Consider the following 24050-nt stretch of genomic DNA (forward strand, 5'->3'; position numbering starts at 1 on the left):
GCTTCATGGCGTCACTATGCTACCGTATAGTAATGTTCGATGTAGGCCTTTTTGCAAATGGCGAGCCAGTGCATTCTCCTGTTCAGTGATCTAAGTTATACTTTATAATGAGAAGTTGCAGCTTCGGGTAACATAAGTAATGGAAGAAAAGTGATATCGCCAACACGTAATATTTGAAGTTTACTCAATTTTACCAAAAACGTGCAAATAATGGCTTACAGTAATAAGTTTTGTAGTTTGATAATTTTTCACGCAAGTATTGTCGTCAAAGCAATCTAGTAGTTAAAGGCTAACACTTGTCAGATGTTTTTACTTTCAAAAGAATAAATTCAAAGCTTAACAAATCAAGATCAAATGCAATATGTGAAGTGGAGATGTGTTAACTTTTTATGGAAGCAACTCCAGTCTCCAAATGAACCGACAAATAATAAATTTTAAATAAATTAAAAACGTTTCAACGGTTCTTGAAAATAGTAAGTGAATGAATAAATTTATGATATGTTATGTTATGCCATGTACGTATAATGTAGCTTATCTATGCTAAAACGCATTTTTTGCTGTGCCTCAATTTTCCATAGAAATCTTCCAAAAAGGGGCTCCTTTCATTGCTGCCTTTACTCTCTTAGTTCTTCTAGTAACTCAATTCTGAATTTCATTTCGAGTTCTCAAAAATATATGTTTATTTGCAGTAAAATATTTTGAACAAACTCATTCATGGAATAAATAAAAACTGAATTTTTATTTTGCAAAAAACATGCGTTTTATTTAAGCACGCGAGCATTTTGAAACACTTCAAATGGATCGCATTTTGAAACGAAATAACAAAGAAATTACTTAAATAAAATAGAAAACGGGTAAGTTAAATAAAAATCAATTGTGGTTTAAAAGAGCAAACTGAAATATAAAGTGAACACGTTTAGGTTGTGGTTGTAACAATTTTTAAATTTTTAATTGTTTGTTGCTTTTATAATTTTTAACTGATAGATGTTCGGGTAATAACATTTGGCAAACAATGCTTTTCAGTTTTCACACAAACCAAAAAACTTTGTTAGTTATATAGTCAAGTTACAAACTAAAAGAGTAAGTTTTCGGGAACTTTATTTTTTTATGACTTAATAATGGGCATTTCTTCTCCTTCTCTTTGGTGTTTCTTCTTCTTCCTCCTCCTCCTCTTGCACTTCTTGCACGACACTCACACCCAAGTCGGCGGCTCCGAACCAAGTGTTGTTGTAAGTCAATTCAAAAGCCACCTGTGATGTGTTTATCATTTCTAAATTAGTTTTAGATCCTAATTTTAGTTATTCGTTGATGATTCGGGTTAATTAAGACTGTGTATGATTATGACACAAATTTAATTTGCTGGAGGACGAACGCAATGCTCGCCTTCATCATTATATAATATTAAATTGCTTTGTTACATCACAAGTTGAACATACCTCGGTTTGCCAGGACTTAATGTTTCCAATTTTATAAATTTGTGGTCCACCCATGACTGTGTTAGGAGAATCGACCTTTGAACAAAAAAATTATCGTTTAACTTGGTGACCTCGAATATAATTTGTTCATTATTTTTAGCGGTGTAATCTTATTTACAAGAAAACCCGTCAAGCGTCGAATTTAATTACTTACGTAATGATACTGATATGGTGCAGGATTATGAGGTCTCGTTAACATTGTTACGTCATCATACCTATAAGTGATGACTTGAAACTTACCTTGAATTCGTTTACAGAAGCTGGTAGGTCAATCATTATGGCGCTCTTCTCATTCAAATCGTAATCACAGACCCTTGAACGGGTTCGTTTTTCGTCCATGTTGTTTGGGAACGAATAGACTGTGACTGTGACAATGAATATAACATCAGTCGTGACGCTTAGTATTCTTCATCAGTACATATAAGCATCTTTGTAATTACGAGGTATTACATCATAATCGAACACACGTGGTAATTATTTGCGTTTATTCCTTAATTAAATTGTACTTGTGTCTAAACTTATATTTTAATTGTGCGACGTGTTTCTTTCTAACCGCGGAAGTGAAACAAATCAACAGCATGAGAAGTTTTTGAGACTTACCTGTGTTTTTGTCATCAGCGTCGCAAACCCAACCTATGGAGTTGCTGCTGTAAGCGGCGTCTTGCAGGAAATTGACGACGAATATGAATGCACCCGTGTTTTGCCACACTTGATTCGGTGTCGCTAGAGCGTAAATTCCCTCGGCCGAGTTGGATTTCCCCGGAACAATGTCACAGTTTTCACACTGATTCGAAAATGTATGAGTTTAAATCACAGCGATTTGCTGAAAAAAAGCTTAAGACAACAGAAACCCCCAGACTTACGTGAAACCAGTAAACTGCGCCGGGGAAGAGAAGATAACAAGTTCCGTTTCCCAGATTTGAGAAGTCCGCCATCCCTTTTGCTCCCGCTGGAGTGCGCTCATTCTCAGGCCAGTTCTCCAAGAAATAAACTAAAAAAATATGACTTTCTTTAATTTGTGAACTTTGCGGAGTTGAAATCTATAACTTTTCTAGTAAATGAGGTACCTTTAGAATACCTGGTAAATATTTATGCTCATGATATTTGATTTGATAATTGGTAGAGAATTGTATTAAAGTGTTGGAATAAATCTAAAGTTCGATGGAAAACAAAAATGACCACACGTTGATATTGATTAAAAATTTTTTCCAAAGTAACAAATGCCGTAAGCTGCATATTTATTACTTGATATACTTTTTACCAATAACAAATTCTCCTACCTTGTCCACACACTGCTCCGATCAGAAATGTAATAGCGACAAAAGCTTTCATGATTAACTTTCAAAGACTTCTTTGAAAATTGTCAAATTTATCTGTTTAGGAAACCTCTCTCGACTGGTTGTATATCAATTGCATGCTGTTGGTACAACAGCGAACAACTTTTATATCAAGATCCAAACAATTACCTAGATGACGTCGGATCCTACGCGGAAGACATTTTGAAGTTAAACGTATGTATAAGAGTTTGCTAAGCAATTTAACATCATTGTGTGACCTTTGTTTATATCAGAAATACCTTAAATTTTAATTCAACATAATCAGAGTCGTTTTATATTAACAATTATAGTTGGCTAATTACACCTGACCGTTCGATTAATCCAGCAAATTACAAGTCACCAAGTAAGCGCCGTCTTACGTAGTTCTGTCAATTATACTGACGTGGTCACACTTTCTGTAAACAACCATTAGTCGCAATCATGTTGATATGTGCTGGTGTATGTAATGAAAAGCATATGAACCAAGTTGCATTGCGCAATCATCTACGTGGTTTAATACAATCACTTTTTTGTATTTATCGTCCACTATTAATGAGGTAATGATAAAACATTCAACCAATTTTAGAACTTTAGTTTCTTTCGGCAATATTACATATTACATGATTTAATTAAGCCTAAACGTAACGTGTAAATGGTCGGTAAACGTAGACACAGCAAGTTACAAATTAACTATAAACACACATCAGCGTAACGCAAAATATTTGCTAACAATATAAAAGTAATAGTAAATCGTATAGTTGTTTAATTGGCGTTCTGTAACTTAAGTTCTCCGCGTCTAAAAGGAACGGATATGACATAGAACCGGCCAGCAATCAAAAATTTTATTAATAATACAAGTTCCTATTATAAACAAAGGCTTTTATTTTTTGCATAAATTATGATTAAATAATAAATTTATGATTAAAATATATATGGGTCATTTGGAAACGATATTTATTATCATTATCAAGATCAAGACGTAACGAAATTGATCGTATCAACGTAAACGTTATAACGACGTAACAAAAATATATACGTTCTAAATACTAAATAGATAAACTAAATTCACTTTACAGGTAAGATCAAAGGTTTAATGGCAAATAAAAAGTCAAAAACAATAAGTTTTAATAAACTGGTCAGAATTTAGTGAAACTTTTATAAGAAGAAAAGTACAGTGAGCTGGTGAACCAAACGTGCACACGACGTATCTATTTGTAGCTTATAATTACTTAGTCACATCACATCAATACGCAATTTTACGGTTAATTAAATAGAAATCAAACCAGCATCGAAACGCAAATCGCTGAAACAACCTGACGTTGTTTAGCCAATTAACTTTGAGCGCTGTTGTAAGAAAGATTATTCTGTAAATTGACATATGTCCTATAACAATGAACGCATGCGTTTTGTAAATGAAAATGGCTGTTCAACTTGAGTTCGATATACGTATCGTGTACGCCCATGACGTATAACGTTTTATACGTGTGACCGCTATTCCGGCATTCGTTATGTCGGCTCCGCATAGAGTAGCGGGTAGAGCGCCTGGCTCGCAAAAGTGCGGTCTTGTGGTTCGATTTCTAGCTGCCTAATACCATAGGCATAGTAGCTTGACTCCTTGAAAAAGTTATAAACAAAGCTTGCTTCTGTTCAGTTGTTAAAATGCACAGTTTCGAATACGACATGTTACGATCGTCATTTGGTTTATACCAGAGTTGTTTCCTGTTTGAATTTTTCAAGACAATTTCACGAGGCCCTATAATATGTTTTGCCAAAGCTTTGAGCATAACAGAAAAAGTTTCCTCGCAACCGGAAAAAGATCGAAGCGTTGCAAAAGCATAACTGTGGATATACTTTGTACAAAATGGGCAAATATAATGAAACCCTTCAATATTACGAAAGAGAACTTGAAGGTTATCAAGGACTGAGCATGGATAAAGACATAAAAGAAGACTTGGCAGAATGTTATTTTTATCTTGAAAATTGCCTTTTTCGACTGGGACGAACTTGGAACTCTCGGGAAATTTTCAACGAATCAGACTCTTAAATAAGCACTAAGTGACAGCAATATTTCCAATAGCAGTTTTTAACCATATTCATGTTGCAATATCGCATTATCGTTTTTTGAAACCGGAACCCACTTTGTTTTTCACCGCACGATTTTCGCTCTTGGCTGCATCAAGACGATTGTTAACTTCAGCTAAGGAATTTTTTTGGTTATAAATTTTAATTTCGAAAGTGACATTTGATTTTTGAAACCAAGTTCCAGCCACAAGCGATGTTCCAGCTCAGCCAAGTTACACACTGTAAAAGCCTACATGGTCATTAGTTCATTTGTAATGTAACAGTTTTCTCTTAAATTATATTCTGCCATAGCTACAGCTATCTTAGAAATTTGGTTGACTTCATTGGTATTTAATGCACATTGTTTGTTGTGTGGTGTCTTTTGTACCGGTTGTTTTAAATATCATAATCTCACTCAACGTAGCACACTGTCTTCGCTTATTTTCTAAATTTAAAATTTAATTGTAGATTTAGTGGCCGTGCGAGTTGTTACCAGCAAATATTAACGTTATTTTTCTTGAGCACGTTTTAAGCCTTTTCGGTTTTGTCACTTTTTTCCTGCTCATTGGCGCGTGTTAGTAACAACTGGCTTGATTTTTCGTCACCACCGCGCTTTCGATGACAAATAAAATGATTGAACGATTTATTGCATAACTTACAGTGTAAGTTGTAGAATGATTGTTATTAGACGTATTATTGTTTATATTCATAAAAAATAGACGTAATGTTTCAACACAGTAATTAAATCTCTGCTTCTCGTACATTACAAAAATGCTTTCAAAACTTGGCAAAATTAGGATAATGCGATGATCAACTGTATCTTCTACAGGTTTTGCGTTCTCAGACTGTGTTGAATATGCCATTAACATTTTAAAATCAACTTTAGCGATAACATTTTGTAAGACCTGGTTGAATACTGAGTGTTTCTGCATGTTCCTCAATTTCAAAAACTTCGCTTTCCGTGAAAATATTCCGATAAATATCCGGCGCCTATTCACAACGTAACATGTGATAACTTTTTCGCGTTTCCAACGAGATAAAAAAATGCAAAGAAAAGGATTTAATGAACAAAAACAAATCTAGTTTGAACAGCCTGCAGCAAATCGTAAGGATTTTACAAAGAATAAGCTACAACATCACGCAGATATTTAAGTAGAAATCAGAAGACGCCAGGATACTGCAGTAACATAGACATCGGAAATAAGCAGCCAAATCAATAATGTAATTAATCAGCGTGTGCACATTGAAAGTTGTAAAATAATTGAAGTGAAAGATAAGCGGCAAATGGGTTCACGCGTGCCCGTACGTTTAAATGTAAACAAAGTAAGGTTGTATATTTGCAAATGATTTTCTGATTACTTCTCAACACTTCAAAATGTTATAGTCAAGATTCTAATTGTAATGACGCAATAAAGACCTGAATATATTCGATGCTGAAGATTATACGAATGAGCAGGATATTGCACTTAAAAGAAATCAGCCAGACCAACGACGTAAAGATTGTCAAAAAGGCAACATTGCAGAGAAAATCAACGCAACGGAGAATAAACAACATGGGATGTGAAATTACACTGCACCAGGCGTGGTAGTTATGCAAAAAATCGCTGTAATATTAATAACACGAACTTAGTGAATAGTGAGACAAACTTTTCAAGCGGTGAATATGCAATAGGGAAACAATAAATCATAACAATGCAGCGTATTTGAATCAAAAGAAAAATGAAGAAAATTTTTGTCCATAAACCACGACTTTGTGTCACGGTTCGTTATCATCAGCTAATATAAAACTCGTGGATATATGGTAATTTACGTATTTACAATATAATAAATATAGGAACTTAATTTAAATGGTGTCTGTAAAGCATAGAATCAAACAGAAAAAATGACGAGCTATTATGGTAAGGTATGGGCGTTAAACGCCAGTCGTGCGCACAAGATTACTTCTTCAAACCCCACATGGGATCCAGATCGGCAAACGGATCATTTCCTGGATCGGTGTCAGTTTGCCTCTCAGCGCGAGGTTTGAAAAAGTCTGATTTGTTGAAGCGCTGTCTCTCCTTGCTTGCAGGGGCATTGCCCAGCGTGAATGACTCTGGCGTTAATTCGTCCAGCAAAGATGGCACGTTTGGTTTAGGTGATGGCGCTTGATCACCACCGCTAGGTTGGTCGACGAAATTGCTCGCCGCTTGGATATTCTGTTGATTGTTGGTATTAAGTGGTGCTTTTTGGTTGTAGGCTAACTGCTGGTCCACTGACTGGTAACCTTTCTGGTTGATGTTGGTGTTCACTGACGTTTGGTTCAGTTGGATTTGACTTTGCACCTGGTTTGTCTCGCTGGTGGTTTTGTCTGGCTCGTTACAACTACTCGCCACATCTGGTTTCACACCAGCGAAGTCCAAGGTTGCTGGTTGCTGATTGGAGGTGGTTCCTTGAACCAGATCACTCACATTACTGCCAATCAATGAATTTATGTCTGTGGTTGGTTCTGGTGGCATCGATGTCGGGTTATTGGCAGTTATGGAAGATGGTTGGGATGGTGGCTGGTTCACGTAGGCAGTCTGTAAATGTGCAAAAATGATAGTTAAAAATATAAAAAATAGCAAAAGAGCAAAAAATACATAAAAACGAAAACAATAAGAAAGGAACGAGACAAAACAAACAAAATAAAAAAGCCTTCACAAAAACAATGCATTGATCAACAGCCAGCAACAACATACAGTATAAATACATCTGGTTTCCAATTCGTAAAATTAATTCACAAGAGCAGAAACATACAGCATGAAACAAGCGAGATAACACACGAACCTGTTCCATGTCATAATACTCCTAAAGTGGTTAGAAATGTATTAAAACATCAGCGCCTCATGATATGATTTGTGACATTCTCTAACATTCCATACATGAACTAACTAATTTGAACTAGTTAAACTTGAGATGAATTTGTTCAATGTGCCAAAATGGCATAATTTGTCAAGATTTTCACAATTTAATAGCAGTTTACAAATGTCAATACTTCAACAGAACAGTTTGACTCTTTTTGGCTAGTTCCACCCATTTCAATTACAAAACTTACTTTGTCAGTTCGAATGGTCATCCTATCCACACTGGCTTGTATGCTTGATAGAGCATCTGGACCAAATACATCGAACGCACTTGAAATGTGCTTTGCTACTGGTGCAGTGACCTTTAATGCAATGGTATATTTCAGAAGGCAGTAGTCTGGTGATCGTTTTAAGCTTACTAAATGTAAATTATACGTGGCAGTATTTGGTGTCTGCTTGGAAGTTTATTAGAAGAAATTTTAAATTGACAAAACCAAGCTGGAACAAGATTAAAAAAAGAAAGGACAAAATTTGAACATTTAACTTTACATAAATTAGTACAAGAACATATTCATGTAAAACTCCTGCATATAAAGCTGTCACAGATTTCTTGAAAGCGTTTTTAATTTTCAAACACCAAAGTGACATTTTACTCACAGGCGGTGTACTTGGCGGTCTTTCAACATTCACATTCACTCCTCTTTGTTGAAGTAAATCCACCGCGTGTTGGTAGACGAGGTCGTGAATGAACTTAAGTTGTGCCTGGAACAAGATCACTTGCAATATACCTGCTGTAACCAGTCCCAGGTTGATTCAACCTGGACAATTAAGCCCAGGATGACCCAACTGGTTTATTTGTCCTGGGTTGAATTGACCAACCTCCAACGTAGCCATCATTAGTTGTACCATGAATTCCATAAGTAATTGTCATTAAATGTTACTATAATTACTCTAGACTCTGCCATAGTGCTGAACGTAGCAGGGCATTAAATTTAACTATAACCAGTTCTTTTTAAAGGTATTAATAAAGACCGAAACGATCTCTTAAATTTCTCCAACTGTCTGTCAAAATTTATATATTTGCAACTACAGTAGAAAAATAGCAGTTGGTCTTTGAAAGTTTCCAAAAATTTCTTAGTGATCGCCAAAATCAAACCTTAAAAAACACCGACTATAAATCATGTACTTTAATTGTGTTGAAAAGAGTTTCTTTAGTGACGTCACAAAGTACCTTTTCACGGATCATAAACTTTCGCTTCATTCTCATTTTCTCAACCAAGTCCAAGATGTCGGGAATTCCCAATCCAGCATCAAGTTCCTGAATGCAAGCATACGAAGCGCAGAACGTACCAGTGTGCCCGACACCATTCCTGGAAAGCAAGAGAACTAATTTTCTTCCGTATCTCTCCTATCAACCACCTCGCAAGTGCTATAACTAAATGCTAGAAGAAAGAAAATTCTAGCCACGCGTAAAACGATAATGCATTGAGCTCTCTTAATGCCCGAGACTTACTCGCAGTGGACAAGTATAGGCCATTGCAGGCTTCTCTGTTGCGAGTGGTAGTTGTTGACCAGTCTCAAAAATGACATCAGGTCACTTGATGACGCGGGAAGTCCGCTTGAGTTAAAAAATTAAAAAAAATTTTCAGTCATAAGAAGCTTAATTATAATAATCGACCTTACATTGAAATTATTGGACTTATGAATTCATAAGCAATAATGTCAATAAGAATGCAAACACATTAGCTGCATTCAAAACAATTTGTCTTGGAATTACTTAAGGGGATATTTCTCGTGAGAGCTTTTGGGATCGTTTTAAGTAATATTTGCATTGTAAGTAAGATCATGTAATATCGTTTTAACTAACAGTAAATTGAATAATTCGTTATTCATTTTCTTTCTTTCTTTCAGCTCTTTGGTGTTTATCCATTCACAGGAAATATTAGAAGACTCTGTATTGTCAGCAACTGATGACTTACTGTTCAGGCCAAGCTGTATATTGCAGTTGAGTTAGAGAGCGTGGCAGACTGCGCTTGGAGTGTTTAAGTGTAAACGTGCGTTCTATGTAGCTGTTGTATTTGCAGCTTGTGGTGAAGGTGATTGACAGTGGTCCGTGCTTCTGTTCTAAATTCCTATCCTCCGGCCAATACTTCGCACATTTCTGTAGAATATAAACTGCATGAAAATTTGCATTACTGTGATAAATATGACATTGACAAAATATCTGTGTTAGGAATAAGCTTGTGCATACAGATGGCTGAAACATGAACATTAAACAGCATATCTGACATAACGATCAATAACAAAGACAGTATGAATGTCAAAGTACAACAGTTTTACAATACCAATATATGTTTAGTTCTATTATCCATAAAAGCCTAAATTTAACAAACAGTCCTAATACATAGCTAACATTTGGATTTGACTTAAACTAAATACAATTCTGATAATTAAACTGCTACGGGAAGTAGTAGAGATAGCACCTGAATATGCAAAGTGGAGAAAATTAAATCAAAAAAGATTTGAAAGTTAACATGCTAACCTATCACAAAGAAAATTACCACGGTTATTACATAAGAATGATATTTTGTTTTTGAAATTTTTTTGAATATTTTGAATCAAAAGGCAATATCATGCATAGAAGTCGAGGAAATCCTCAGCGTTAGTATTCGAGATTTGATATGTCAAAGTGTTCCATTTTACAAGACCATGAAATTAAATCAAGAGCATGTTTTAAGCCAACTAAGTTCAATGCATTTCAGACACAAACCTTGGGCACTTCGTTCTTGCTGACCAACATGACAATCAAGTTAACTTGCTGCTCGTAGACCATCGTCCAAAAATCTCCACAAGATGAGGGAAGTGGTGATTGTGTGGCTGAAATTCAACAGATAGTGCTTAATTAAAAAATCTTTATTTTGTACGTTCACTTATTTCGCAAAGCTTCAGATGGAAATGTCTGTTGCATACTCATAATTATTAGAAACTTATATAGTGACAAACTACCTGTGGGTAACAAACTTTTAAAATCAAAGAACCCAGTTTATTGAGGCGTTTGAATATTAACGACTAACAACTTGAGTACAACAAAAAGTTGTATATATAGGTGGAAATACACGTTTCTAAACTAACTGTCTGCTTGATTCGACTAAACTTTGTTAAATTTTCATCAGTAAATAATTTCGTTCATCAAGAGATCATGCAAAATCGGAATTATTGCTCTTTTCAGATCAGCAAAAAAATGACACATCATTGCCCATTAACTGTTTCAACAAACAAACGGTTACCAATGAATCTGGGACAGTAGTGAGAGATGCCATCTATCAGGCTTGCATTAACGTAATCATCCTTGGTTTCAGCTAAAACAATTCGATTCTGGTCATAAGGGAGAATATCCTGGAATCTGTTCTTGTACGAGGAGCAGCGACCAATGGCAGTAGATTGTTGTCGTGCGTGTTTTTCCTGCAACTCTGACAACTGCTTCCATTTCCTATACACAAATGAGTGGCTTAATTAGGAATTAAGTGGCAATTAGGAAACCTACTGAAGTTAACCATCATCATAAAATTACACACAAAAACAAAACATACACATTCAGCTTGCCACTTGACTGGCAGAATAACGTGTTGCGCAGAATAAAGTACAAAGTTGCATTATCACATTTACCGATGTCTTTTTTAGAAAGCAGAATAATTTTTTAAAATGAGTTAGCACCTATTAATAAACGTTAAAGGTAACATCGACACAAGCCACAAACATTGCTGCTAATACATCTGTTACCGAGCTTAAACAGTGTATGTATAAATATCTCATGCAGACGCAAGGTCCCAGAACAGGTTTCCGACCTGAGATTGCTTTATGCACATCAATGGTTAATGTTTGAAATTTAGTACATTACAAAATTCTTACGTGTCCAACAGGCAAAGCGTCCCAGGTTCTTTAAAGAGAAGACTTGCCACAACATTGTGAAATGCCTCTGTCTCTGATTTAAACTTCATTAAGTCAGCAGCTGTGTTATAAGGGATGTCTTCAATACGACGAACTATCATGTCATCATCATCAACTTTTGTAGGAACGAGCAGCTGAAGATAAAAGTGAATCTTTACATAAGAAAGATTCTTCGTGATAGATCACAAAAAAATGCTATCTGCATAATTTGTGCTGTCTGTATGTGTCAATCATCGCCAATTGGCAACATACGTTTAATGTCTGATACAGAACTTAAATAAATTTCAGCAAAGTTTTTCAGATCTACCACTACCAGACAGTTTTTGATTTTTGAGCAATACATATTTCACCCTACAATCAATTTCTTATTGAAAAGAATGATACAGAATATTAGAAAACAGGAATAACAAAGTAGCAATATTGCTGTTTTAAAGTGGATGGTTCGCACTACACAAAGTACTCACTGATTTTGGTTGCAAAGATCCCTGAACGTCAGCCTCAGGACTGGCTGAAAGAAGTTCATCAGCTGAAGTACTTGATGTTGTTGGACGCAATGGAAGCACTGGGGTGTAGGTTAAACCTTCCAAATCGGCGCTTGGTTTTGTGGGATCCAACGGTGGTTGTAAATCTGTCTTTCCAACAACAGTAGGCGTCAAGGGTTGGCCAAGAGTAGGGGGTGACGTTGGCACCATGCTTGCTGGTGATTGCTGTTGCAATGGTTGTTGTGCCGGGCTTGATGGTGTGTTGCTTTGTAAATACCCTGCAGTTGGTACATGTTGAGTTTGAAGTTGAGCTTGCACCCCAGATGGTGGCTGTGGATGCATTTGCGGCTTACTAGCAGATCCATGAGGTTGATGAGTAGGTGCAACATTAGGCTGCATGCCTGGCTGATAAAAACCATGACGAACTGGCTGCTGGTTAGGTTTAGTCAGTGTACTTGGTTGGTTGAAGCGTGGTTGTTGCGGTGTACTTTGACCAAACTGGGCGTTGCTTGGGTGGTTTTGCCTCACTTGTTGATAACCATGCTGTACGGATGGTGGTTGGCCTGTTTGTTGCGTTGGATGTTGCATGGCTAGTGATGTTGGTTGCTGAAAACGCTGGACAGCAGGTTGTTGAGGACTTGGTGTTTTAGGTTGAGGGGCCCACTGGTTACGAGGAGGCTGTTGAGGAGTGAAGTTCTGGGGTGCGAGTTGCCTTTGGAAATTTGTTGGAGTTTGTTGTTGCGATTGATAGCCATGTATGTCTGGTTGTATTTGACGAGATGGTCTAACTTGTTGAGAGATTGGTTGCAACCCTATGTTGTGTGGTTGTGAAACAGAGTGTGTGGTGCCCTGCGGTGTAGGTGGCTGAAGATGAGGTTGGACTGGTCGTTGGTGAGCAAGGTGTGCGGCTTGAAGAACTGGTTGCTGAGGACCTTGAAACACTTGCTGGTGAGTTTGCGCCAAATGTTGAGCACCTTGAGGTCCAGGGCATTGGGCACTGCGTGGTCCATGCTGTCGAGGTCCCAGTTGCTGGTGTCCTTGCGGACCGGGAAAATGTTGTGTCTGCAAATTTCCAGGTGATGGCACACTTTGAGCAACCTGGTGATAATCTTGTGGCATTTGCCGCCGTACACTTTGCTGGCTTGTTGTTTGATCAAAACGTTGCACAGCTTGCTGTGAAACGTTGGTCTGTTGCGACTGGCTGTGAGGATATGCACCGGGCTGCTGGTAACTCTGAGAAGATGGGACTGGTTGTTGCCTAAGCATCGGGCTTGAAGAGTTCTGAAGCTGGTGACTTGAAGACAGGATGCTTCCTGGGTGCACACCATAGCCACCATATGGTAACCTAGGTACTGGTTCACCTGGCTGGTAGGCTGTGGTCATAGGTTGGTGCTGATTAATCTGCATTTGTGGGCTAACTGGGACCGACTGAGATTGGTTTTGGGGTTGAGTAGAGTAGGGAACTGGTTGTTGTGAGTGACCAGACACAAACTGCTGGTGGTGACTAACTGGTTGATTAGAAACAGGATGGTGAAGAAATGGTTGTTGAGATGGTGGTGTCATACTCAGCGATCTGTTTGGTACATTCCCAGTACCAGCTACAGCATGGTAACCAGTTTGTGGGCTTGGATATACAGACGTAGCTGGTTGCTGTTGTAATGGTCCAGGTTGGTTAGAAATAGCTGTTTGTTGTCCTTTGGCTTGGAGTGATGCATCTGGTTGGACACCACCATAGTGACCAGAGGCTGGATAATGCTGACCAGGAAGAGTCGGGTTACTGGTTACAGTTGATTGCCGTGGTGGTGTATTAGGATAGTTTTGAAATTGGTGTGGAACAGGTTGAACCAAACTGACTGGTACCTGCGTGGGTATCACTGGGTTACCAGTTGACGTTGGACCAAATGACTGTTGTGCTGACGGAGATGCCTGGGATGCTTGCAGATGGGGTGACATGGGGGTCTGGGACATGATCGGGGCATGGTGGGGCACCGCACTGACCTGGGGTAAAGTGTCACCCGGGTGAACACCAGCACGTGGAGGTAAGTTAATGTTCACTTGCGGGTTGTATCCTTGGGTGGTGTGTGGGTTATGGTAACCTAAACCCACGGAAGTGGGGAGCCTCCTAGAACTTATTCCAGGATTTGGGTTTGACAAGTGTGGTCGAATTGCCGCAGTGCTCCCAACTGCGCCAGGGGTGCTCACACCTAAAAATATAGAAATTGATTTTTAAATCACATAAAAGGGAATCTCAAGCAACATTGACAAAACAACTGTAAAGTGAATTCAAGTTTAGTCAGTGGTGACAACAATGCTGCTACTTCTAAAGTGTAAATTAAATATCAAAATAGTCAACATGATGTTGACCAAATTAATAATGTGCAAGACCAAACCAAGTAAAGTGGTAAAAACAATAATCAAGTAAAATAGGCAACTAAATTTTTACAAAAGTGAATTCAACAAAACCACAAAAAGCCACGAACCTTCAGGAAGACCTCCAGACATCTGCAGATAACGAAGAAAAGCTGGGTCATTGAACTCGTCCATATCATCAGCCATTGCAGCTAACTCTTCCGTACTGAAGAGAGATGTTCCAGGTTTGGAAGCAGCAGGTGCAGGTGTCGGTTTTGTTGTTTTCGGTTTGGGGGCACTTGGTCTCGGTGGTGGTTTCTTTGCCTCATGTCTAAAGGTGTTGAAAGATGATAATTTTATCTGAAAACTACGCGAATTTCATTGGCTGCCGATACTTTTTAAGTAAATGTACCAACGTATATAGCAGAAGTGCTTTATTCAGAGTACATAAAACAATTATACAAAAACGTAACTACGAGCTTTAAAAACAGAACACTTTCGCATGATATCGAACCATGCATGCCGTAGCAACAAATACAACAGACAGAATATTAAAAAATTCGTGTAACGCAATCTAATATAATATTCAGTCTAGACAGCCTAATAACATGAATACCAAAAACTCACTTATCAAGAATTTGCTTTCTCAGTTTAGAATTCTTGTCATTCAGTTCCACCATGCTTGTGTGCAAGTCCTTAACTTTATCGAGGAGTTCTTTGAAGAAATCGTATCCTTCCTTGCAGCGTGTCACAGCTTCTGTGTAGCCGGTACAGGAGAGCAATAAGCTGTCGCATTTCTGCTTCACCCTGTACGATTTAAAACAGACGGGTATGAGTAAGCTTACTACAGTGACTTACTTGACACTGTGCAGTTTTGACGTTTATTCCATTATTATTACAAATAGAAGATTTCTAAATGTTACTTCTGGTTTATCTTCAACCCCTTTTAATTTTTGAACTACTAGGCTGCAATGGCCAATGTCAAGCAAGCAAAACTCACTTTTCTTTGTGAACTTCGACAGTTTTTTTTATTTTCGTGTATCGCACGTTTGCTTCAGTCACAGCGGTTAATATGTTCTCCTGGGCTGTCAGGTTCTGCCTGATGTAGCCGACCAATGTGTCGTGTTTTTTTAACTCTTCTTGAAAGAGATCCTAGAAAATAGTGGCCGTGAGAGCTATTAATACCACAATAGCCTCACTCACACCGTGCGTGAATTAGACGAATACACCCTGTTCTAAAACTATGACTGACACAAAGCAGGAACCATGATCTCGTATGGATTTCATGCAATGTTTAGAATTGAGTAGAAATTATTTAAAATAGCTTTTAAATTATTAAGGAGGGTCCGTGTAGGAAATTTCAGCCTGTGAGAGAATGTATGGCACTAACCATACCATGCAAAAACTAATTTGTACTGATGAACAGACACAAAGACAAGCCACAACATATATCTCTCTTTCTTTTCGAAACCCACCTCTTCCTCTCAGGAGGGTCGCGTGGGCAACGACTCTAGGAGTTCCCAGAACAGTATGCAATCCTTTACAATATGATTTTACATTTAAAACGAAAGCATTGTTACCTCTGAATCCACGCCTGGTTTTGTCATCAGGGAGGAAGTGACGTCATCTTCCTCGAGTTGTGATCTCAACTGCGCGACCAGCGTCTGGCGCTGTTGCTCCATCTCTGCGACTTTACTGCACAACTTCTGGACGAGGTTAATTACCTCTTTGTCGTCATCCGCTGGAATATTTGCATAAAAGCAAATTTTAAGTTCTAATACTTTTTAAAACTTTTTCCAAGGTTTTTTCCTTGTTAATTGATTGGTTCTTTGAATGTGAATAATTAATGAGTTTATGTAAATATCTATTGTAAACAGTAGCTTAATTCAATACATAAGACGTGGTTTTGTAACAAGCGGTGGTTTTGTTAACTGAAGCAAGTCTATCAGCAGCAAAACAATGATTTTGGATGGTAAAAATTTACTCAATCATTTAGTCTGGGGAAATAGGGAAAATAATAGGAAATAGAGAAATACTTTGTTTAGGTGGAAATATCTGTCATATCTGAACAGCATTAATTGTACTTATGTCTTTATCATTTCATGGCAATGGTGATGCGTTCAAGAACCGTCAGATATGTGAGAATAAGCCTCTGTTATGTTAACCTAATCAATGTACATAGAATTGAAAATGGTCTTATATAACGAAGTTGGAATTATTAACCAGAGATTTTATAACGTATTTTAAATGGCAAATTACCGTTCCGGGCAAATTAGATTTAATAAATGAATAGATTAAACAACTTCTACTGAACTAACAAATTTACCGGCATTATCATGAATGATGCACTTACATATGAGTTCTGAATAATTCTGAAATTTGCATTCCCTTTTTAAAGCATCCAAGCCCTCAGAGACAGTCTTAAGATTGCTGATGTGGATGCGCATGGCTGTGTGAAGATCGTCATTCATTTTACCAGCCTGAGTAATAAAAAGACAAATAAATAAATCACATGTTACTGATTGTACCATATATGGTGTTATATCATGTTGCTTAATTGTCATGTTAAAGATCATAGATATCGATGTTAAAATAAAGGTTGGAATGTCTCAGGGTCTTCATTGCAACAATGATAGTGTTATTCAAACTGATTACCTCACAACGTAAGTTTTATCAGATGAGCCGGCTACTACAAAATTTCAACTTATTTCCATTATGTTAAATTAGGTATCTATTTGCATTTCACCAATTTAATTATTTATCATTAATCAACCAGCATCTTAGCGCTTTGCATTTTTCTTCTCTGCTGCTTTCGTAGGAAACAGGAAATAATAAAGATAACACAATATTATGTTTTTGATGTGAATTTCAAAATAACCACGAATAATATCACCTTCTTATGAACATCAGCGCATATTTCAAGCTCTTTTCTAACTTCATCAACTTCTTCTGATGAGTCAATCGACTTGCCACAAACATCCTATAAAAGTATTTTTCTAAACATTTAAAGCAAACGAACATGAACAAATAAATTATTCTAGAAATATGTAAGATTACGGTCATTAACATTTTAAATTGTAACATTAAACTGCTTAAATTTCTTTAAAGGTGGATTACCAAAAGCAAAAATGGTAAGATCAAACCAGGTTTGCCCAAAATGTTTGCATTATAAATATACATAATTATAATTCATAAAGGCACCATTTTAAACTGATAGGTGTCAATCTTTCATGAAGTAAATGTCAGAACATAGTAAAACTCATTTTAATGAAACATGGACAAACCAAAGTAATGTGACTCTAAGTTATTGTCATAAATAAGCAAAAGTTAAACGAGTTTGCTTATAAAAAATTGACCTTCACTTGTCTTGTTTCAGTTTCTTCATCTTCCATCAAATTGACCGTCTCACTAACAACAGTCTCAATATCCATATACACGTTGGATAACTCTGCAGAGCAAAACAGCTAAATAAGAGGTAACAAAAGCTAATGTACTCTTGATAACTTTAAATGATAATATGCTGCCGCAAACCTTATAAGCTAAAGTTGCAGAATGACAGTGATTGACAGTTAAAATCAAGGTTATTTAAAAGAATGCACAGTGTATAAAAGTGCACTGTACATACAATATGCATTATATCGTATAGCTGTATACAAAGATGAAACAAAAAATCGTGTGGTCTTAATGGTGTTATATTAGAAGCTGCACCTTTCATTGCTTTTGAAAGTTCTTGTATTGGGCTTTGATCAACACTAAGCGCAGCACAATGTTCAACCAGGGATAGATCTAAACGATCCTCATCATCTGCGTTTACTAGCTTGCCAGGATCCAGTTCAATTGCTCTTTTGTACTGTCTGCAGGGAAAATGTAAGGAATTCAGCCTACTTTGCATACTGCCTAACAATTGCATATTCATAAATGTCATGAACGTGAATGTGTGAATTTCGTGAACGAATGTCGTGAACGTGAATGTCATCATGTGTGAATGTGAATGTACCGTAACGTGAATCACTGAGTAAACTTACTCGAGTATTGAATTCTTTTCATCGACTTCTTCAATAATTGGTCTCAATAGTTTTGCTTTTTCTTCGCTGAAAGTGAAGGAAACTTTTGAGACGCTTTTAGTAAACTACTGTGTAGTAATAAAAGAGTAGCACTAATACTGAATAAGCATGATCCACTTGAAGAGTTACAAAAAAAATCTATATTTAAAGAGAAGTTTAGTATATGACACTAACAGTACAAAAAGGTTATAGCTCCTTTGTATCTAAAAACTTCAGTGAACTGAAATGTGATTAATGGTTTTTTTTTAACAATTGGCACAGGGCAAAACACATATGAAATTGCTTTTTTCCCCAAAACATAGCCTCCAGCTGGGTATATTACTCCCTAAAATAAATCAGTTCTTTCATTTATCATGGCCATGACACCAAACAATTTATCAAAACCGGATGGCAGATAAATACATGAATGATATTGCTAATAAACAAAAGATGATAATGGAAACATGCCCTCTTTGGCACAGGTAACAAGTGAGAATTAGGCCTGACACACCAGGCCTAAATAATAAAAAACATGCTAGCGCAAGACCACTGATATATTGCTTGAAAAATCTTTACCTGTAAGTAGATGCAGCCAGATGTGCCTCCATTGGGACAAGTTTGTTGAAAATGTCAGGGCCAGTAACTGCGCTGTTTGAAGGATCAAAGGGAAGAGCTTTCACCAACGAAGCTCCCTTAACTTCAGGGAGCATCGCCTTATCAGGGACACGATCATGATAGATGAAATCGTTGTCTTTTTTGGCGCTGTTATGCCTGAAAGTTTTAATAACAACTCGTGCACAGATTGACAGACATATATGGTAATATCATCATGTCCCATGAAGTATTACAGAAATTAAATGGATTTACTTCACATTTACTTACTTCCCACCAAAGACGTCTGCAGAATATTTCAATGCATCATCGGCTTTGATCTTGAATTCACCTTTCAAGTTCTTAGCCGCCTTCACAGCTTCATTGTAAGAGTCGAGAGCAGCGGAGAAAAACGCCAATCCTTGCCCGTATTTCTCTTGCTCCCAGTCATCACAACCAAGGTAGTACTGGAAATTATGCAAAGCAAATTGTAACGAAAAAATTTCTCATTGGTGAGATTTTATTGAAAACATTGACACATATTAGCAAGAGTACGTGGTTTTCTGGTAAAAAAAAACACAAATAGGCTTTCACTGAAACAAGCTGCATGCATGATATTTAAGCAATTAGTTTTAACGTAATTTGAATTTTGCAATTAATTAAAATACATTTGGTCAGTTCAACAATTTTGTATCGGTTATATATCTGAGATACATGAATAACATTCCTTAATAGGTAAAAACTTTTTATTGGCAATCCAGCATCATACCTTGGTGATAGCAGCGTAAAATGCGATTTTAAACGTTAAAAGTCTTGTCCAAATTCTGTTGTCGTCTCCCATCAGGTCTTTCGCTTCGGGCTGATTCAAGCCGTTCAGCGTCAGTTGATAGTAATCCACTACCTAACATTTATGAAACATGGATAGAAATAATAACAAAGTAACAACATTTTAAAAACCAGAGAAGAGTAGACTCCTATTCTATACTATTGTTTAATGTGTATCAGTAATGCAAATACCTGTTGGCTAATTTTAGAGATAATGCTGTGTTTTCTGTTATCTTGCATTGACTTTTCAAGCAAGCATTCCTGGCCTTGTCCCTGGCAATAGAATATAACAAAGTAAATATTTATTCCAACACAGAGGATGGAATCGACCCAGATACACCCCAATCATATAGATATAAAAAAGCATAACAATAAATTTTGTACAAATAGCCCCAATATCATTACTATTTTAAAATTTTTGTTATGACCAAGTTTTTAAACATCTACTTCTTCAAAAGAAAATCATAGTATGTAACTATGCATACAACACAATATCACAGATGAGCAACAGTGGTCTAGTCTACTTATCCATAAAGAGTTAATACCAGCATTGCATTAATGAAGATCTTCAGCATAAATTGACTAGTATCTAGTGACAAAGTTGTGTCTAGATGGTCAGCCAGGTATTGAAAAAAGCCAGCAGCACATTGGAAATGGACACAGGATACCTTAGTTCCCTCTTCAGACGTCCGATTGTCCAACGAACCAAGGTAGGAATGAATGGAGCCTGCATTGTAAGTTACAACTTGTAGCATTGAAGCTGTTCGCCTGTAGCAGTAGCTAGTGCTGCTTGTAACCAAGTCGGAAGTTTAGGCACCATACTGCCATGAGTGAAATTACGTGATTGTTGTTACTGCAGTGCACCTAACTTAATGATGATATTGTGGAATCACTGTAGTTTTTATCAACTAAGTAAAATCACGACTGCTTACTGCAAAGTAGCTCACAAACCTGCCGTAGGCTGGATAACGATTAGAGTTAGATAAAAGCTTAAATTTTATGGTTTCAAAATTCAAGTAAGATAGATAAAAAGCAATCAGGGAAAAAAGTGAAAAATTGCTTAAAACATTGTTTTGGGCTAAGTTTTATTATTTATACATTTGAGATTAATTTTGTTTTTTGACATCAGAATAACCATTAAACACAAACGCACAATCACTTCCGGTGAAGTTTGATAAGCAGCAACGTTAGTATGTGAGTGATAGACAAATGGTTGTTAATATACTACAGAGAATATTTTTTATATATTACATAATATATACATATACTGTACCTAAATTGAACGCTATTGCAACTTGCTCAAAAACAAAGGAACTTTGTTGGGTGCACATTCCAGTAAAAGCATCGCCCCTGATTGGTAAAACAGATATAAAATGAGATACCGTTGATCAATTTAAAATAGTCTTCTAAAAACAAACGAGCATAAAGACAATAACACCTTTTAAATACTGTACTAATACAAGTACAATATGTTATAGGCCTAGTTTAAGTTCACGAAACACAGAACAGAACAATCATACCAAGAAAAAGAAACATTAAGAGAGTTTTCTCCAGTGAAAGGAAATCGACTCTGCATGTAGTGAAGCTGTCCATAATATTTTTTTAGAGTGTTTAGTCCTTCAAAATCGGGAGCAGCAATAGCTTTATACGCAGACAATTGCAGTTCAAGAAAGTTGCTGATGCAGTCTTTGTACTTCTCAGGATTATCAGAGTAATTTTCTCGTATATGCTATACACGAAATACGTAAAAAATATTTGTATATATAAATTACATATTATGATATATATATAATAATATTGCAATTATTGTTCAAGTATAAACGCTACAACAGGACAATAAATAGAGCAACAATTTATCGAAAAATTTTTCTGACACACACATCATTTTGGTAACCTTTTGCAAAGTTGGACATACTTTCATTTACAAAGTTTATGGCAAAAAAATGTAAGTCTGATTGTTATGTTGTACAAAAATAACGTTCTTAAACAATTTCACCTAGTCCACCCCAGTGAGCCAATCATCCCAATAAAATTTCCCTGAAAACTCTGTCTGAAAGTTACAGGTTTTTACTACTAGTGAGTCACAGTAAGCTTAATCATTTATTTATAGCATCTTCTGGAACTGACGCATGTATGTTTGAATGTTTTATAAGTAAAACTTCCATCATTTTCAAAATAATCAAACCCGTCCATCAATAAAGAAAGTTTTGAAAATGAGGCGTCTTTCTTATTGAAAATTTATGATTAAGTTATCCGATCATATTATTCTAACTTACGGCTTGCATGCATTTTGTTATCACCTAAATTGCGTTATCGACTTACTGGAAATACCATTGTATGATCGTAACACCTACTGCATTCATAACCGATAATCTCCTACAATTCTACTACACTTTTAATTGTTTGCCCGCCTTATGTATCATATGTATTCAGAGTCGTTTTGTGTTACAATGTTATATATCATTGTGGTGAAGGACAGTGTCAGTCTGAAACTAGTTGTTGTTTCGGTTTTTCTGCGATTTTCTGTTATGTAGTTGTGTTAATAGCAACTACTTGGTACTTAAAGTCAACTTCGACTATCTAAATAAAAAGAACATGTTGACTGTAATATCATACTTTTTGGCAAGTAATGAAATTGATGCATTTTAAAGTTAGGAAGCTGGTATTTCAGTATTGATGGATATGAGGAGGTGACTATTTTATCAAAAGTACGTCACGTAGCCTGTTTTTAAAAATAGGAAGTTAGGAAAGGAGAATGGTCAATTTGATTTGATCAAAAAGCTGATTTTATTTTTTAGGGTATAGTTGAAGTGAAGTTTATATTAGAATGAAGATTTGGCTTAGATAACAATGTTATAATATTCAAGTTATGAGGAAGGATTTTTTCACAAGAATTTTTCAAGACTTTTTCAAGGAAGCCATTTTTCACAAAAAACTGTGAAAAATGGCTTCAAACATCTGCTTTTTCCGATAAAATAGTAACAGCCTAGTTAGTAATAAATTTACCCGATTCAGTTCTTCAGCAATATTTTGTTGCAGAATTTCTTTGTTGCCATCAATAGCACCATCTATCCACTCTGCCCCAGCAAATTCCTGATTGTCTTTTATCGAAACTTTTAACATAGGAAGCCTTGGAACTGCCTCCATTTTGAAAAAGACAGATAAATTTGGTAGGCCTACGACCGTAAAATTTTGAAAAACTTTGGCAAGTCTGCCAGTGGGCTACGCAATTACTGTATTACACTGTAACCTATAATAAAAATTAACAATTTTACTAATTTACCAGGACCGCTAGAGTAATAAGCTAGGTAACCATCTAGGATCTTGCTATACATTATTCTCGACATCTTTTTAGACATTGTCATGTCTAAACACACGTTTAATATCTCTAACAGGAGGAAACCATAACAAAACCACAAAAACTAATGGTGAAAACATATGTTTATTTTCATTACGAACTGGACGTGTTCAATATGATTTCTAGATATGTGTCCAGTGAAACATGCAACGTGAAATGCGTAGGAGTTTGCGTGGTATCTGCGGCAAGTGTAACAAAAGTAATTCAGTTTGTACTTACTGAGAGTCTATTTTTTAAATTTTGTTTTAAACGCAAGGCAAAATTACATGTGTAACAGGCCACAGATACCACATAAACTTTTAAGCATTCCATGTCACATGCTACGCTGACCACGTGACACGACATCATGTCGAACAAAACCAAGATGCATAAGATTCAAAGCACTACAAAATAAAAACTAGGAAACCTTTTTTACATATTCTTTTGCTGTGAAATGAAATTCATATGCTACCTACCTAAGCGAAAGCTTTGCAATTTCAGAAAAATCAAAAGTGGATCGACAAATTCCATTGGTAAGTATAAGCCAGGGGTCGGGAACCTTTTCGGCTAAGGGAGCCATGAAAGCTACATATTTTTAATTGTATTTCTGTGAGAGCCATATAATATTTTTTAACACTTAATGCAACTAGCATGTGCATTGTTAAGAAAAACCAACAATTTTAGAGAACGGTAAATGTCTGAATTTACTCTTTAATAGCATGCTTCTTACTGTTAATGCGACTAACAATTGCAGAAAAAATTTTGGTATATCTGCAAGCCAGATACCATCATCAAGAGAGC

At 36.4% G+C, this 24050-nt stretch overlaps 2 protein-coding genes across 3 annotated transcripts; both read right to left on the bottom strand.

Annotated features, from left to right (window-relative positions):
* Positions 1 to 720: 720 nt before the first annotated feature.
* Positions 721 to 2914, bottom strand: LOC143451469 (uncharacterized). The gene is made up of 6 exons (XM_076952045.1): positions 2756 to 2914; positions 2339 to 2466; positions 2076 to 2259; positions 1716 to 1840; positions 1437 to 1511; positions 721 to 1250 (listed from the first exon to the last, which is right to left on the bottom strand). Exons 1-6 carry the CDS (start codon positions 2805 to 2807, stop codon positions 1113 to 1115), a joined length of 702 nt encoding a protein of 233 aa, XP_076808160.1. The 5' UTR covers positions 2808 to 2914; the 3' UTR covers positions 721 to 1112.
* A 2983-nt stretch (positions 2915 to 5897) lies between these two features.
* Positions 5898 to 23162, bottom strand: LOC143451468 (tyrosine-protein phosphatase non-receptor type 23-like). 2 transcript variants are annotated; one of them, XM_076952043.1, is made up of 28 exons: positions 22919 to 23162; positions 21433 to 21641; positions 21186 to 21262; positions 20458 to 20639; positions 20105 to 20185; positions 19857 to 19988; positions 19379 to 19554; positions 19073 to 19267; positions 18479 to 18544; positions 18162 to 18307; positions 17810 to 17901; positions 17347 to 17433; positions 16807 to 16933; positions 16034 to 16194; positions 15454 to 15605; positions 15081 to 15260; positions 14585 to 14784; positions 12087 to 14308; positions 11584 to 11756; positions 10962 to 11164; positions 10445 to 10551; positions 9654 to 9835; positions 9188 to 9292; positions 8906 to 9044; positions 8332 to 8436; positions 7926 to 8036; positions 7658 to 7678; positions 5898 to 7410 (listed from the first exon to the last, which is right to left on the bottom strand). In XM_076952043.1, the coding sequence occupies exons 1-28, from the start codon at positions 23057 to 23059 to the stop codon at positions 6790 to 6792; spliced, it is 6393 nt and encodes a 2130-aa protein (XP_076808158.1). In that variant the 5' UTR covers positions 23060 to 23162; the 3' UTR covers positions 5898 to 6789. The 2 variants fall into 2 exon arrangements, with proteins under 2 accessions (XP_076808158.1, XP_076808159.1); XM_076952044.1 differs by lacking the exon at positions 7658 to 7678.
* Positions 23163 to 24050: the final 888 nt, after the last annotated feature.

This window comes from Clavelina lepadiformis, chromosome 4, assembly GCF_947623445.1.
Source record: "Clavelina lepadiformis chromosome 4, kaClaLepa1.1, whole genome shotgun sequence".
Taxonomy (NCBI): domain Eukaryota; kingdom Metazoa; phylum Chordata; class Ascidiacea; order Aplousobranchia; family Clavelinidae; genus Clavelina; species Clavelina lepadiformis.

Coding starts and splice junctions, on each gene's coding strand:
- LOC143451468 (XM_076952043.1), bottom strand. CDS start 23,059: ATGGAGGCAGTTCCAAGGCTTCCTATGTTAAAAGTTTCGATAAAAGAC. Junction 21,642..22,918: donor TTGCTGAAGAACTGAATCGG/GTAAATTTATTA, acceptor TTTCGTGTATAG/CATATACGAGAAAATTACTC. Junction 7,411..7,657: donor AGTATTATGACATGGAACAG/GTTCGTGTGTTA, acceptor GCACATTTACAG/ACTGCCTACGTGAACCAGCC.
- LOC143451469 (XM_076952045.1), bottom strand. CDS start 2,807: ATGAAAGCTTTTGTCGCTATTACATTTCTGATCGGAGCAGTGTGTGGA. Junction 2,467..2,755: donor CGGAGCAGTGTGTGGACAAG/GTAGGAGAATTT, acceptor ATATTTTTTTAG/TTTATTTCTTGGAGAACTGG. Junction 2,260..2,338: donor GCGCAGTTTACTGGTTTCAC/GTAAGTCTGGGG, acceptor TTTTCGAATCAG/TGTGAAAACTGTGACATTGT.